The 16,617-nt window shown below is 53.2% G+C and overlaps 1 protein-coding gene across 1 annotated transcript in view; it reads right to left on the bottom strand.

Moving 5' to 3' along the window:
* Positions 1 to 3,437: 3,437 nt before the first annotated feature.
* KCNB1 (potassium voltage-gated channel subfamily B member 1) overlaps positions 3,438 to 16,617 on the bottom strand; it is a 79,792-nt gene continuing 66,612 nt past the window's right edge. The window contains exon 3 of the mRNA XM_045832806.1: positions 3,438 to 7,716. Coding sequence (XP_045688762.1) covers positions 5,707 to 7,716 — 2,010 coding nt within the window. The 3' untranslated portion in view covers positions 3,438 to 5,706. The remainder of the gene's footprint in view (positions 7,717 to 16,617) is intronic.

Raw genomic sequence — 16,617 nt, 5'->3', positions numbered from 1 at the left:
AGAAGTTTGAACAAATCTGGTCTGTTTTGTTTGGCTCTGGTTCGAATCAGATAACCAGGAATTTGGGGGCTGGGAAAACTTCGATTGGGGTTTCAGTCCAGAATAATAGACTGGTACTTGGATTAGTTTCCTCTTGGGGACGTTTCCGCGGGACGGGGCAGGGAGCGGTTCACGGCCATCTAGGAGTCAGGATGTGGCTCCGGTCTCTGATTCGGGGCAGAGGCGAGAGCCCTGAAGTGGGGAGAGAGGCGGGTGGGATACGAAAACTGAAGTGAATGCGAATTGGAGATTGTCTTAGCTTTCTTCATCTTCCTGCATGAGCTGATGGAGGGAAAAATCGCTTTTTTTGCTGGCGATCCTGCTTCATGAGGTGTTCTCTGCCCGCCCCCAGGGGGGAAACCGCCTGGTGGGATGAACGGTCAGGACAGACCAGAGACCCCCTGAGGCCGAGGAGGGCGGAGGCAGCCCCTGCCAGGGAGACGGAGCTCCGGCTCTAGGAAGCCAGCAGCTGCAGAAGGAGGGGGAGATGAGATGGCAGAATCTGGGGACGTGTCTTCTCGGGGTCTGGCTGCAAGCCTGCCTGGCCACTGGTTTTTGGGGAGGCTGCTGGCAAAGGATTTCAGTGAAGAACTGAGAGAAAGCTGATGTGATCTGAAGCCCAGCTTGTTCTCAAGAACCAGACCATGCTCTGTCCTTCCAATTCAGTTGCTGTCACGGGGAGCAGGGCGCTGGACATGGCAACGGGCCAGCCAGGAGGGGCCTGGGGGTGTCCTGGAGCTCAGAAACGAGGCCCAGTGGGCAGTTTGATTGCATGGGATTTTTGGGTCCGAAATTTGGAGGGGGGAGAAGAAAACTCAGTCCCCTCAGGTTCCCAGACGTGTGTGGGAATGAGCCAAACCAAGCCCACGTCCCATCCTGATTCTGAGGGTCGCCTGCTCTCGATCCTGCACGTGTGTCCGGACTCTTGGGAACGATGACGAGAAACACAAGAGACAGAACGGAGAAGGTGACCGTGTCGACAGTCTCTAGGCCTCCGGGCGGGAGATGTCTGCTGAGGACGTCACACCCTGGCGTCTTTCCAGCTCCCAGAAAGTCAGACTCAAGAGGGAGCAAAGAAAAGAAGCAGCCCACGGGACAGTGCACATGAATGAAAGAGACCAGAAGATCATCAGCGACGATAACGACCGACGACGAACCTCCTAAAGTGTTACTCTATATTACAAAAGAAAGTCGACTCAATGGCCCTATTATAAATTTGCTAAAAATACACTTTATATTTCTCTGAACAGAAAAATAGACTACTCTGAGATATGTGGACAACCTGGGATGTAGTCGTACATCGGATACTTCTAGAGCCAGAAAAATGGCAACGGAAACTGCAGAGGTAACTCTGATTTGGTGGGGGCGGGGCGGGGGGTAGTCCCGGGGCTGGCTTGGGTCCCTTGAGAGCAGCCGGATGCTGTCCTGTGAGCAGTGAGAGGCGGGGGAAGCTCAGCTCAGGGCTGGAGGCTGTGCTCCGTCCTGCCGGGGACTCGGTGGAGCCTCCTTCCTCCCTCCTATCAGCTTCGCAGCCGCAGAAGCAGTCCTTTCCAAAGAATCTCAGAGGCGGCTCACCACGCTCGCCTGTGATTCGAAGTTCCTTGATTGGCGGCTGAAGCCTCGGACCAGCTGGCAGAGATATCAGGACAGGAGAGAGCTAGCGACCTGGCTGTAGAGACCCTTGTCCGTGGTGGACTTTAAATTTGCCTTTGCCCATGGGTCGGACACTCCAGCCGTGACTTGGAGGAAACAGAAATATACAATAGTTTACAAAAGTCAACAATACATTACAGCTTTACAGAGGAGAATCTTGTTGTGTGTGTGTGTTTGTTTTCTCCTTAGAAAGGTGGATCTTATTAGGAGAAAGGGCAGAAACGAGGCTACGGTGACTAAGACACGGCGGAAGAGAGGGTGGGGTCAGTCCGACAAAGTCTGCACAGCCAGCAAGTCTCAGGGGCGAGCCGGGCGCGTTGAAAGGAAATGGCCTCCTCGGGGTTTTGCTGTTTCCACGCCTAATTCTTCCTTCTTGATCCCCAGTGCTTTTAGAGAAAGGGGTTTTCACGGGAACGAAGGTTCTCTCCTCTTTTTCCTCCCCCCATTCAGTGTGCTTAAGATAAAATTCCTAAAGAAGGCACCGAGAAATCTACTGCAGCGACATCCTGTTGCCGTTTTTCCTTCCCCAGAGAGAAAAAGGCGAACCAAAGGGCTCCTCCAGAGCTTGCTCGCCTTTCTCCGCCGGCCGCAGACTGTCCCCCCTCTGCGTGGTTGGGACACATAGCTACCTGGTCCCTAGCCCTTTCTGATAATGGTGGAAGCTGGGGGGACTCCAGTTCAGCTGGGTTCTGGACGAGTTTCACCGAGCTCGCCAGAGGGACCAGGCATCCATCCGCCTCCAGCCCCTAGTTTTGTTTCTTTGGGTTGACTTGCTTCCCCCTCCCCCACTTTTATTGGTTCAGAAATGGGTGGGACATGGACCACCAAGGTAAAGCAGTACCTGCTTCCAAACCATTACTGTCCTCTCCTCCATCAGTGTCTGTTGACCAAGGTCAGCTTCTCATGGAGACTCCTCGGCAGGTTTCCTAGTGCGTGGACACAGGTGCGGGTAGGATGTGCACGTATTGAAAACCTCGGTACGTTCCTTTTTGGCAGGTGGGGGCCTGGATAAACTCGCAGTACTCTATTTTCATCGGGCACAGGGTAAAAGCTATATTCCCACAAGACGTACACAAGTAAAAGGAAAAAAAAATCCAAACGGAACACAATAAATACTTTCTAAGCATAGTATATGCTGAGTTTCGATTATTCTGTTTCTATAAGAACTCTATAGGACTCTGGCTCTTCAGCCTGAAAGGTAGGTTCTTCATGATACTTCTGAATTCGTCCTTCAAAAGTGACTCAATAAAATGCTACTTTAAGGTCAGACAAAATGCATGAGGAAGGGAGGGCCAGGCCCTGTGTGACCACACAAGGCAGAAAGGGCCTTTGGTTACAAGGAGAGTTGCACCAATTGGTTATTAGTTTAAAACAAAAAAAGAGAGAGAATTTCCAATCTGTACACTTCTGGTCTGCTTCAACCAACAAACGAAATGCCTCAATTTGAAGAAGGGGTGGTAAGTTCCTTCTTAGTATATATGGCTATATTTAAACATGTTCACTTTCCTGATATGTAAAATAGACTATATTATTAATTTTTACAGATAGCATCAGCTCTAAAAATATCTGAATCAGAAATCACAACTATTTACTTTTATCAAAAAGCGTTTGTTTTCCCTGAATTTTCTCATTTGTGCTGATGGCAGACATACACGGCGATGAAAACAAAGAAGAGATGACCCAAGGAGGACTGGCCTGTGGCCATTCCTCGGTAGCCCTCCCCCCACCCCGCCCCCACCCCCCACCGAGCCCCCAGGGGGCGCTGCTGCTGCCTCTCTCTGGTGTGTCACTAGCACAGCACGACCTCATTCTCTCTCTGTCCCTTAAGTCCCTTTGCATTTGCTTTCAAGTACTCCGAAGGTACTTTGGAAGTGTCAAGATACTTCAGCACGCATTGTCTTTGCTAACAAAGCACAGAACAGGACTGTCCCCTCTCGGAGGGATCCGTCGTCCTGGGAGATGCCGAGAAGCAGAGGACACACATTTTTAAGGGCGATGGAATGACCCCACGTCACCACACCTGAGACAGGCGGCCAGCCTCTTGCCGCTGTACGGAGGGCGGGCAGAATGACTCTGTGACACTGGTCTACTGAACAGGTGGGTCACGCCATTGCACTAAGGGGTGAACCAATAACATTGTATGAAGGACAGCGGAACAACACCATGTCTTGTTCCATCAGGAAGACATACACCTGTCACCGTTGAGGACTGACAGATATACACTGCTGTCCTTGGGACGCCATCTCTTAAAACTGTGTTAGGAGAACAGCATCAGTCCATGGTACTAAAAACAGGCAGATCAATAACATAGTATCCTTACTGACAGACGGGCCAACGGCCTGGCATCATGCTAACCGGTGGCTCAACCCAATGTCACTGAACCGAGGAACAGCCAGCAACACCATGCGGTCAGACTGAACGCAAGCAGACCGATGCCAGTGCATCAAACTAGGGCAGGAACACCGACACCAGGAGGTACACTAGAACCGCTCACGATAACGCACAGATACTTATTGCTTTTGTCTGTACTGGCTGCATTGATGGCTGCGGAAAGGAGAGCTGAGCTTATTGATACAGACAGTGACACTGAAAACACACCGACGGCTGGTTGACAAGAAAGAGAACGGAGTACAACACCCAGTGCCCCACCGCCTACCGTCTTCTTTTGAGATGTGCCTGTCCTGTACACGTGACCTTATGAGAGGCCCTCCTCATAGGCCACGGACCCTTCCTTGCAAGGGGACTTAGGGGATGCTTCGGAGGGGCAGGGAAGGCGCCCGCAGGCTGTGACCTGGCAGACGACAATACCAGCACAATATCACCCACTGTGGCTGGACCCAGGCATGGATTGTGGCAACAACTCAAACACAGTCCCCGAAAGTAGCCCACGGGAAATAGTGCTTCTTTTAAAGTGCAAGATGGTGACACTGTCCCTGGTAGAACCTATTTTTGAAAAACATAAAGTGCTTTTTTATTTTAACTTTTTTTAAAAACTTGAATACCACAGGAAACAAAAAAAAAGGATTTCTATTATAGTAGATGCTTTCCCTGCCGCAGCAGGAAGTATTCAAAAGTCTGAACGGGGCATTTCAATTGGGGATTTTTTTCTCCTTTCGTTTTGGTAGGTAAAAAAAGTCAGATCTTATTCTGTTCTTCAGGAACATACAGTCTTTTTGAATAAGCTATTTCTTTTGCATATTTGACACTTGCATATCTTTTGAGTTTACACCAGTGATGTACAGAAAATGTATTCGCTCAATAACCCTAAAGCGATGCTCAGCATTCACACTGTTGGCTGAGTGCCCGCCTTCTGAACCCTTCCCAGATTGCCAGGGGGCAATTAGAATTGAGTACAAGTGGTACAACTCACCCCGATGATATCTCAAAATAAAATCTCAGGTACTACGAAATAGTGAAGTCCATGAAGCCGTTTGAGTAAGGGTTTTGCACTGGGATCCTGGCTTACAGTGCAGAGATTTCTCCATGACACAAGCCTTCCCCCGGAGCCTTCTGACAGTGGGGTCCATCCAGGAGGTGATGGACAGGAGTTCCCAGAGGGGGCCAGGCAACACCCAGAGCAAACGGGTCAACCCACTTTTTCAATACCAGCCACGCGTTCCAATACCCTTCTCCAGCCGAGGCCAGGAGGGATCGGAGAGCTTGCCTTCTGCAGCGGTGATGGAGAGCCGTGAGAGAAGGACGGGGAGCAGGCGGCCTTGGTTACGGCTACAATGTGGTAGTGGTGGCTGAGAGCTCTGCTCACGTGGCCTCCCAGAGAGGGCAGTGGAGGTGTCCCAAGGAGGCGCCAGGTCCTATGGCTTGGCCAGCGGCGTTCCGGTGGACCGACCATGGCTCTCAAGGTCTTAGGGAGCTTTCTCTAGAGTCTTTCTTCTTTCTGGGGGCTTTGCAGAGCCTTTCCGTTTCAGAGTTCGTGCAGAAAGGCTCTGTGGCAGGTGAGCTGAGCGGTGCGCCTCGCTGGACCCGGCCACAAATCTGTCCTCCGGGTGGGGTGGGTCAGATGGTCGGATCCCGCGTGCTTCCATGCGCCCCTCCCCCTGGCAACACCCGGACCTCGGGGGAGATGTGGTTCTCAAGCCTGCACTTCTCCTGACCAGCGGGGGCTTTTCCAGTCAATGTTTCCGTAGAGTAAATACAGTTCTGCCTCAAGAACTTCGGGGAGGTGGCTAAGGGGGAGCTTTCAAAGTGGTTCTTTTCTGATCTTGTCCCGACACCGAACTTGGGACTGGTGCTCCCGTGGAGGCTTTTGGGAGGGCTGGAGTCCACACTGTACAGTACCTGTCCCTCGTCATCTGTGTCTGCATCAATGTACTGGTGGACACCTGCTTCAAAGTTGAATGCTATTGCTGCGGGTTTCTCGGGGGACCGGGGGGGTGTCCTAGCACTCGCTGTGGTGTAGACGGAGGACTCTGGACTCAGCACAGATGTGTCCAAGAGTGTGGCACACTCCAGTCCAGCGACGGCAGCTGCAGCACCCCCCCGGTTCCTGAGAGGGTCGTGGTACATCCCCAGAACGGGGAGTAATGGACCGGGTTCACCCTCCAGGAAGTTGACTTTAAGTGCTCGGAGCTTCAAGGGGTTGTTGGTCTTCATGGAACTCTTGGGGCTCTCGATGAGGAAAGCAGAGTGATGACTGGCCTCGGGGGTGGGGTTGGCCTCAACAAACCTACCACCACTGGCACCCAGCGCTCCCCGCCAGCCCGTCTCTGGGGCCATGCCACCCCCCGTCTTGCTGGGGAGCGACGCCAGAGGGCTGTGGGAGAACCTGGTGGCTTCTGGGAAGTCTGTGGCACAGCTAATGAAGCTATCGATGCTCGACATGCTTCTCATGTCTATGACCCCTTCCGTGCGAGGGGGCAGAGGGGCCACGGGGCTGGGGATACTCTCCATCTCAAGTTCTTCCTTTGGTTTGCTCTGGGTTGCCAGCTCCTTGGTATTGAGGATGGGCTGGCTCTGGGCCTTGGCCATCTTATTGTACATGTCTTCCAACTGCTGGACGTTCAGATGCTGAGGACTGGAGGATGACCTGGCCTTTTCAGGGGACCCCTGCTCCTTGGTTTCAAAGGACTTACTTGAGCTGGTTTCGGAGAGTGTCCTCTTTGTCCATTTCCATTTGTTGGGAGACAAGTGGTTATCTTGTACTTTTTCCTTCTTACCCATATTCTCTCCATTTTTCTCCACCACGATGTCCATCATCTCGATGCTCCGGGCAAAAGCATCTTTCATGTTCATGGACACAATGCTGCCATTCCTCTTGGCTCTCTCCAGAGCCTCTCTCCGCTTGATTGCTTTCTCCTGCCTCTTCTGCTCCTTGTAGAACTCAGAGAAGTTGTTGACAATGATGGGGATGGGAAGAGCAATCACCAGGACCCCCGCAATGCAGCAGAGCCCCCCCACGATTTTCCCCAGGAGAGTCTTGGGGTAGATGTCTCCATACCCAACAGTGGTCATGGTAATAGTAGCCCACCAGAAAGAGGCTGGGATGCTTTTGAACTTGGTGTCCTCTTCATCCTTCTCCGCAAAGAAGACGAGGCTGGAGAAGATCATGATGCCCATGGCGAGGAAGAGGATGAGCAAGCCCAACTCGTTGTAGCTCCGCCGCAGGGTGAAGCCCAGGGACTGGAGGCCAGTGGAGTGGCGTGCGAGCTTCAGGATGCGGAGGATGCGCATGATGCGGAAGATCTGGACCACGCGGCGCACGTTCTGGAACTGCAGCACGCTCTTGTTGGACTCGGTGAGGAAGATGGTGACGTAGTACGGCAGGATGGCCAGCAAGTCGATGGCATTGAGCGGGCCCTTGAAGAACTTCCATTTCTTGGGCGAGGACAGGAACCGCAGCAGGTACTCCATGGTGAACCACGCAATGCACACGGCCTCCACGTGGGCCAGCTGGGGGTTGTCCGTGGTCTGGCCGAACTCGTCAAGGCTCTGGAGCTCGGGCAGCGTGTTGAGTGACAGGGCGATGGTGGAGAGGACGATGAACATGATGGAAATGATGGCGAGGATCTGTGAGGAGAAGAGAGCGAGACTTAGTCATCAACCAGACGTGGGGTGATCACCCGAATACCCCGAGTCTGCAGGAGGCTCGTCAGCATTCAGGAGCGCTTCCCAGCACACTATTCACTGAGCGGCTGGAGGGTGGAGCTAAAAAGCTGATTTGTTCAAACCCATTTATTGTACAGATGGGGAAACTGGCTCAGAGAATTGAAGTCATGAAAGCTCATCACGGAGCCCAGAGGTTGACAATTTTTTTCTATGAAGGGCCAGATAGTAAATATTCTAGACTTCGAAGTTGCAGCTGCAGCGCGAAAGCAGCCTTAGCTAATACACAAATGACTGTGTGTAGATGTGTTTCAGTAAAACCATTGACAAAAAGAGGCAGTGGACCGAATATGACTTGTGGGCCATAGTCTGCTGACTCGTGAGCTAGACCTGCGGTTCCTCACGACCTTGGGGTGGGAACTGCTGTCGCGACACGATACTGATGACTGTAGCGACAGTTACCCTCCCCTGAGTGTTCACGGTATGCTAGGCACTGTGTTCAGCACTTTCCACGTGACCCCTTATTTCATTCTTACAAAACCCCCAAGGTTCTATCTGTGGCGTGTTGCGTTCCGTCTCCAGTGAGTAGGGGGTGGGAATTAGGGTTCCGAAGCCAGGAAGTGGCAGAGCCGGGGCTTTCACCTCCGCCAGTCTGACCCCAGAGCATGAGCTCTTCGTGCTGTGCTAGAAACCAGGTGAAAGTCATAGACCCTTTTGCTATGCCCATGTGACCTGGCAGGCGAGTCCCAGGAAAGGCGTGGGCATCCCGGACCCACGTTATGAACTCCCAGTTGGGACCATGGACTTACGGAGGCAAAGGGTCGTGGCTTAACTACCTTTGAGGCCCCTGGGTCAAGAAGAGGGTTTGAAGCCCTGGCTGGCATAGCTCAGTGGATTGAGCTCGGGCTGTGAACCAAAGTGTCGCAGGTTCGATTCCCAGTCAGGGGACATGCCTGGGTTGCAGGCCATGACCCCCAGCAACCGCACATTGATGTTTCTCTCTCTCTCTCTCTCCCTCCCTTCCCTCTCTAAAAAAATAAATAAATAAAAATCTTAAAAAAAAAAGAAGAGGGTTTGTCCCACAAAAAGGGCTTACTGGATGTTTGCTGACGTGAATGGAGCCTGTGTTATTTGGCGGCTTATTCAGAAATGCAAGCAGATGTAATACATTGCTCTGAGGGTCTTTTTCAAAACTACAAATCCAATCACATCCTCACATCATTCCCCTGCTTTCAGGTCAAAATCGAAGTCCCTAAAAGTGTCTCTCAGCTGCCCCCCAACCCTGTCTGCCGTCCTGTCCTCAGACTTGTCCCTCCCCTGGGCAGTCCCTGCTGCGGGGCTGGTCTGTCACCAAGCCTGTACGGTTTGATCCTGGCTGCTACTGACTGGCCCAGAGGTCGGACAGGAAGTCCAGGCTCCAACCAGCTTGATGCGAAACCCAAGCCCCAAGCAAGTGTGCCCCATGTCGCAGGGGACAGAGAAGCCACGAAGAAATCACGGGAAGCTGACCCTTTGAGAGAAGCCGGAGAACAAGGGGAAGGGGCAGGGTGAAGACGCGGTGAGGACCCGAGAGGTTTGGGAGGGGATGCGGAGGGTAGCTGTTAAGAGCTTGGGCTCTGGTGTCAGGCCACTTTAGGTTCAAGTCCCAGCTCCGCTACTTCCTTCCTTTGAGCCAGTTAGTTAGCCTCTCAAAGCCTCAGGTTCCTCATCTACAAAGTGGGCTAATAACAGTATCTATGTCAGAGAGCTGCTTTGAAGATTAAATGTATCAACACACCCAGAGCACTTAGGACAGCTTCTAGCAGAACACAGCGAGGGTCTGACAAATGCCAGCTGTGGTCCTGGGGGAATATCTCAGCCCACACCACCCCATCGCCCAGACCACCCAGCCTCCCGGCGGCCTGGTGAGTCTTTGCTTCCTGCTCTTGTTCCGAAACTGCCCGCTGAATCCTGCATGCAAAGGGGCTTCTATCCCCCACAATGAATCCCCACTCAGGACTCCTGGCTATCAGGTCCCTCTGCATTTGACTCCTCCTACCCCTCTCTTTGGCCTCACCTCCCACAGGTGCCCAGGCTTCACAGTTTTCTAGCTACTCACGACTGCTGGTCAATTCTGCACGCCTGTGTTCTTCCTGTCTGTCCAGTGAACTGTAAACCACCTTAAAAAACCCAGCCTGTCCTTTCCACCCTGACCTCATCCCCAGGCGGGTCTGGCCACTCCATCCTTGGGGCTCCCCTAGTATTTTGCCATACCTCAGGATACACACCACATACATCGCATCACAGGGTAATGCATGTGTCCATCACTGCCCATTGCGGGGGGTGGGGTGGGCAAGGATCAGTTCTTAGGCTTATCTCTGCACGCGGCACCAGCCCGGGGCGTGACACCGGCAGGCACTCCCGCTGTTTGCTGCCTCTGCTCAAGTTCACCGAGCTACAAGTGCAAGGGTCAGGACCAGCATCCGGTTGTCAGGGTTACAACTATGTATTGATCATTCCCTATGTGTGAGGCACTGGGGGTTCCACAGGCAGCGAGAGGGCCCTGGGGTCTCTCTAGGCCAGCTCAGAACAGGACAGGGAGCACCACGCGACACAGAGCTTTCCCAACCTCAGCTGCTTTACCCACTTCTTGATGTTTTTGCTATAATGGTGTCTTAAAAAAAGAAAAAAGCTTGAGTTTTACATTCTTGGTCTCCACTCATTGAACAAGGAAAATCCTGCAGTCACTTTATAAACTATCTGATATGCACAAAATTAGTAGATCTAATTTATAGATGTTTATGAACCATAATCGAATGACATCTGTGAAGCCACACCCCCCCCACCCAAGCTAAGAAACAGAACTCGTCACAGTTACGTGAGGCTTCCTGTGTCCTCCTCCACCCCCGAGATAATCAGAATCTCTTCTCATCTCTCTGCTTTGGTGTAGAGTGTTTAACACAAATGTACGCGTGCCCGGACAAACTGTTTCATTTGGCCCAGCGCTGACATCATACTGCGCGTGTTCTTTTGCTACCTGCACTGCTCTTTCCTGAGTAGGAACCCGCCCCCCGCCCACAAAACCCAGAATGAACAGACAACATCCACTCACCTTCTTTGTTTTACTTGAGCCTCATCCTAAGCAATAAACCGCTGCTTTTGCCTGCTAGGGCTGTGCGTATTAAATATTCATTAAAATAAATATGTGATCGTTGGAATAAAACACTTTGGCAGCGCACGTTGGGAACCGCTGCGTCGAGGTTAGGAGTGTGGATCCCGGACCTGGAAGCCAGCGCGGCCGTTTACTGGCTGGGTGGCCTCGGGCATTGGAACTTTCCTTGCCTTAGTTTCCTTGTTTGCAAAATGAGGGCTCTACCAGCGGTTCTTTTGGCAAATTCTGCAGAAGTGTTTGGTTGCCACAACTTGGGGGAAGGACAACTTGGCGGGTGGAGGCCAGGGATGTTGTTAACATGTTTTATAATACACAGGGCAGCCCCATAGGGAAGAAGGGTCCAGCCCCAAATGTCAACAGTACCAAGGTTGAGACAACCCAGGATAAACCGATAGCGAGCCCCTCATAGGCTGGGGTTGGGGGGAGACTCTGCATACAAAGCTACTGGCTCAGGGCTAGCGAGGCCCAGAGTGGGTCTGAGCTCACGGGGCAGCCAGCCAGGGCCTTGGGCTGAGCCCCAAGATTGCTGCTGCATCTTCTGACTCCAGCCAGGAGGGAGCCTGCAAGAGAAGGAGTAGGTCCCTGGGGAGCCTGTTCCTTTAAGAGCTGGGAGATCCCATTTCCCCTGAGGCTGGTGGGGAAGCCTGCTCCAGTTTCTAACCCCTGACAACTCCAGGGGAGGCCTACATAATTGATGTCTGCGGACAGGCCCATGAATTATGCACCCAGCTATCGAACAGTCCTCGGGGCTGCTATTCCAAGGCAGGCACCCCCTTTGTACCTGAGGATGTGCCCTCCCCTTCCCCTCCTCTCAGCCTAGGAGAGAAGAAAAGGGGGTGCAGAGGCCCTGCTGGGTCCTGCGTACCTGCTGCTCAGGGCTGGGTTGGGAGGGTCACAGGGCACCAAGCCCCCTTTCCGGTGTGTGAGCCCACAGAAGTGCCAGATAGCATGTGCAGTCTGTAGCCCGAGGGGCTTCCCTGACCCCGCCCTCCTGGCCCCACCCTCAAGACTGTTCTGTCTTCAGGACCCGCTATAGTCAGGGCTGCACTTCCTGTCTGGGGAACTTCCTAATGTGAGTTCAACCCTGGGCGCCTGAGTTTCCTCATCCGTAAGGTAGGCATGTCTGTCATGGCAGGGATGCGATAAGAATTCAATGAGTTCCTCGGCTCTTACATCAGCTTTTGTTACTCCACAGACTTACACTTACTGATAAGCTGAGTCCCGACACCATTATTCCCAGGCTGTGTGGCCTTGGGCAAGTCACTTCCCCTCTCTGAGCCTCCATTTCCTTATCTCTAAAATGAAGATGCAACTAATCGAGCATTTATCACATAACAGTCACTTAATATATGTTATGTTATTAAACACAGTATTTGGGGCCCTGGCTGGCGTAGCTCAGTGGATTGAGCGCGGGCTGTGAACCAAAGCATCGCAGGTTTGATTCCCAGTCAAGGCACATGCCTGGGTTGCAGGCCACGACCCCCAGCAACCACACATTGATGTTTCTCTCTCTCTCTCTTTCTCCCTCCCTTCCCTCTCTAAAAAATAAATAAATAAAATCTTTAAAAAAATAGTATTTGGGTAATTTATTGTCACCCCTAACCTGAACCCCAGACAGGGTGCTTTTAGAGGTCCGGGACTACGTCTGAAGGTCCCAAGGCCTGGCTACAGCTGTGGACAACCCACAAACAGCCTCAAACCCAAATGAATGAGCAGTGTTGATCTGGCCTCTGAGATGGGTCTCAGCAGTGGGGGACCAGCCAGCACCCCGAGTCCTCTCGGCCCCAGCTCAGGCCCCCGACTGGGCCTTTGCATTTCTGGCTCTGCTTTCCCAGGATCTGAGCCCGGTCGGGTTTGGGCAGGACTCCAGGGACTCGGGGAGCAGAGGCGGGAGCCAGGACCAGGGACTTGGAAGTTATCCCCAAATTCCCTCCCTGCGAGGAGGCTCTGGATTCTGGAGCCCGTTGCCTGCACCAAATGGGTGAGTGGGCTTTGGTGCTCCGGGAGAAGAGAGCTGAGAGCAGCCGGGCGCTCCTCCCTCGTCCTGTCCTCGTCTGGGGGTTGCTCGCGGGGACGGCCACCTCCGGCTTCAGCAGTCAGCGCAGACTCGTCACGTCCTCTGCATACTCCCCTGCGCTGCCGGGAATGTGGACGAGGCACAGAGTGTCCACGCGGAAAAGAGCCCAGGCCCATCTCCGCGAGGTGGGAGGACTCACGCAGAGAAGGGCAGGGACTCGTTCACGGCCACGCAGCCCTCTGAGGTCAAGTCTGAACAGTGTGACAACCGGATGCTCAGGCAGGCTGAGGGCTGCAGCTCGTGTTTAAGGGGTGCAAACTGCTTTTCATCCACATGCCCGTTCGCGGCAGCGTTGCTCATAATGGCCAGAAAGTGGAACCAATTCAGATGTCTATCAGCCGAGGTATAAATTCATATCTACAAAAATATGCATTGTGCTAGGCCCATACCACGCGACGGAATATATTCATCCGCGAAAAAGAAAGAAGCACCGATACGCGCGACGACATGGATGCACCCTGCAGACAGCGTGCTAAGGGAAGGAAGCCAGACACGAAGGCCGCATACCATATGATTCCACTTTATGAAACGTCCAGATAAAGCAAATCTGTAGAGACAGGAAGTGGTTGCCAGGGCGGCCACAGGATCACCAGTTGACGGGCAGGCGGAATCTCATTTGGATGAGGACAACATCCTAAAACTGACGGAGGGTGACGTTTGCACAGTTTGGCAAATTTACCAAAAAAAAACCCCCAAATCATTGACTTGACAAAGAGATTTAGGTTTTACATGAACGCTACCTTCCTCCTCTCTCTCCAGACCATCTCCCGCATTTCCCACGGCACATACTTCACGTGGAATCCTGGCAGGACCACTAACGGTTCCCAAGCCTTACCACCATGGTGGCTCCCGCCTCCAGATCCTCGCCCATGCTGTTCCCTCTGCCTAGAGTGCCCTTCCGCCCCCACTTTTCCTGGGTGATTCATGCACCCCGTCCAGGCCTCAGCTCAGAGGCCATTTGTCCCGTGAGCTCTCTCTGACCCCCAGCTCCAGGCTGGGCATGTCCATCCTCCGGACGCCCACAGCCCCCGAGCTTCTCCCGTTCACAGCACTGATCTTGCTGAGCTGAAATGTTCTCCTCTATGTCCCGCAACAGAACGTCAGCAGTCTGGCGCTGCTGTGTCCCCAGCATGAAACAGTGCTTGGCACAGAGCAGGTGCTCCCTAAATAGTTGATGAATGCATAAACAAGCAAGTGAATCAAACGAAGGCTCAGAGAAGGAAGTGACTTTTCCAGGGCCACGTGACTTGCAAGTGGTAGATCCGGAACTCTGTCTCAAGTCTGTGGGGTTCTCAAACGGGTTTCAAGGACGGAGGAGGAGGTGGCTTCCGGGCCATCAAACCTTCCTCTCCTTTTATGGCACTTCCGCTTCCCCCAGCTTTAAGGGTGGAGATTACAGCCAGGGAGTTTTAAATAAAGGGTCACCGGCACTGATCCGATCAAGGGGATTGGGAGCAGACTAGTGGTTGTCCCGGCCCTCCCTTGAGGATGGGGGCCCTGGGGAGGGATTGATGAGAAATTGGAGTCAGGAGCCTGCAGGGGGCGCTCCTGGGCACAAAGAAATGGGAATCCAGGGATCTGTTCCCTTGGACAACAGGATGACGACAGAAGCTTTGGGGTGAGCCAGACACCAGTGGCTTTCATCACGAGAGGGCAACCAAGTCACGAAGCTGGAAAGGAGGTGTGGTGGCACTGCAGGGGGCGTCCCAGGCATTACAAACCAGAGGCCTGGGGCTGAAAACGCTATTTTCACGTATTTGCCCAAGTTTCAAAATGGGGAAATTTCACATAAAAAAAAAAATTCATCTTTTCCGATTCTCTGGGAAAATCAGGCGACGCGTCTACACTCAACCTGCACTACCGACAGCAACCATTGGCTGGCGCTGAAGAGCCAGTCACCCGCACGGCTCCCTAGTTTGCCGCAGGCCCCTTCTCTCTTTTCTGCTCTGTCCGGGCTCTGCAGGCCTGGCGTCTGCAAACACGGCCTGGTGCAGTTCCGAACACGGCGTCCATTTCCTGACCTGCTACAGCATATGAAGAGCTTTCCAGACAAGATCTGACTCTGTGTGCAGGAGCCTAGGGTTCACACTTGCCAAACCCCAGCTCCCCGCGGTGACCTGACTCTTCCGAGCAAGCTCTGGGTTGGACGGCCTCTTCCTAACAGTTCAACTGCATTCCCACGAGCCTTGCCAAAGCAGGAATTCTGGGAGCTCGTGGTATTGCAACCTCTTGCCCATCTGAGGACAATGTCTCTGGTGACAGCGGGGGACTTGACTGATAGGGAGCAATGGAGGGGGAGCCAATGTCCTTTCTGCTTGAGTGATTGCCAGTTCCCTACACTGGCTTAGGGCATTAGGAACTGAGGAAGGGACTGTCAGTCTTAACAGTGATGAATGGCACAGGTCCATCCCTGCTGCAGAGAGCAGTGGATTGAATCAAAAACAAGGAGCACAGGAAATGTTAGCCAAGGACACCGTCCACAGGTTCTGCTGAGCCAACCCCACAGGTTCTGCTGAGCCAACCCCTGTCCCCTTGTCCTCTGCGTCTGGCAGGATGGGGAGTGGGGAGGGTCCAAGGAAGGGCCCGGAGTCCCAGCACTTCTTACAAACTTACACTTAGTAGGAGCTTGCACCAACAATGGTTTCACTATTGCCAAGGCATTTGAACTCTTCCAAGCTGCTTCACATTGAAGCTGGACAGAGAGTAAGGGTTTTTAGCCTGCCAATGTTGACGTCGGGCAGAGCCGTGTGGCAGTCTTAGCTCTTGCCAGCTGGGTGAGTTCTGGTCCATTCCTTAGCCTCTCTGAGCCTTGGTTTCCCCTGGTGTGAAGTGGGCAGGGTTGGAAGAAGAAATCAGACAAAGGTAGATGCTTTTAGTGCAGAGTTTGGAAGTTCTTTAGCTTTTGGGCCACCTGTAGGCTCAGCCTGGCATGGATGATCGCATCGGCTCTCTGAGCCTCAGTTTTCTCATCTATAAGTGGGCTCCCCCCTACCACACGCACTAGTATCTGTGAGGCAGCCATGAAATCACGGGGGGAACGGGCGTACCCCACAGACTGCCAGTGGTGCCAACAAAAGGTGAGTGTGGCTGTGACACGTGTGAACGGAGGCCACCCAGCCAGCTGCAGGGCTCCACTGACCCGTGAACGGGTTGTTTGGCCCACACGGTGAGTTAGTTGCCAACATTTATTTATTTCCCCAATGAATCCAGGTTTCCAGCTTCTCGCAAAGACTCTGACGCTCTGGCTACTGTGGGCTTATGTTCCTCTGGGACAGGCCCCAGGGCTGGAGCTGAGCACCAGCTTTTCCAGACCTGTGGTTTTCAAACCTCACCTGTGTGTTGTTTATGAGGCCTGCCTGGCCCCTGCAGGGATCTGGGTCTGTGAGCCTAGGAATAAGTCATTAGGAGTGCGGCCAGCGAGGAGGGAAGGGACTAAAGCCTGCCAGGGACACCGTCACGGGGTCCTCGGGGAATGCTGGGCCCGCCGCTGGGCCCACGGGGTGCTCTGAACCAGGGAGGTGGGACGGAATCCCATCTGCTCCAGCCCCTTGCCCATCCGTGTGTGGCCTGCTCTTCCTGGTCCCCAGGAAAGCTGGGTAGTTGCTACCTCTGAGCCTCAGGCTGCATTTCCACCCCC

Source organism: Phyllostomus hastatus, unplaced genomic scaffold (genome assembly GCF_019186645.2).
Source record: "Phyllostomus hastatus isolate PE091 unplaced genomic scaffold, TTU_PhHast_1.1 phas_contig_17, whole genome shotgun sequence".
In the NCBI taxonomy this organism is placed as follows: Eukaryota; Metazoa; Chordata; class Mammalia; order Chiroptera; family Phyllostomidae; genus Phyllostomus; species Phyllostomus hastatus.
The sequence above is the reverse complement of the archived record's forward strand: the minus strand, read 5'-3'. Positions and strand labels throughout refer to the sequence as shown.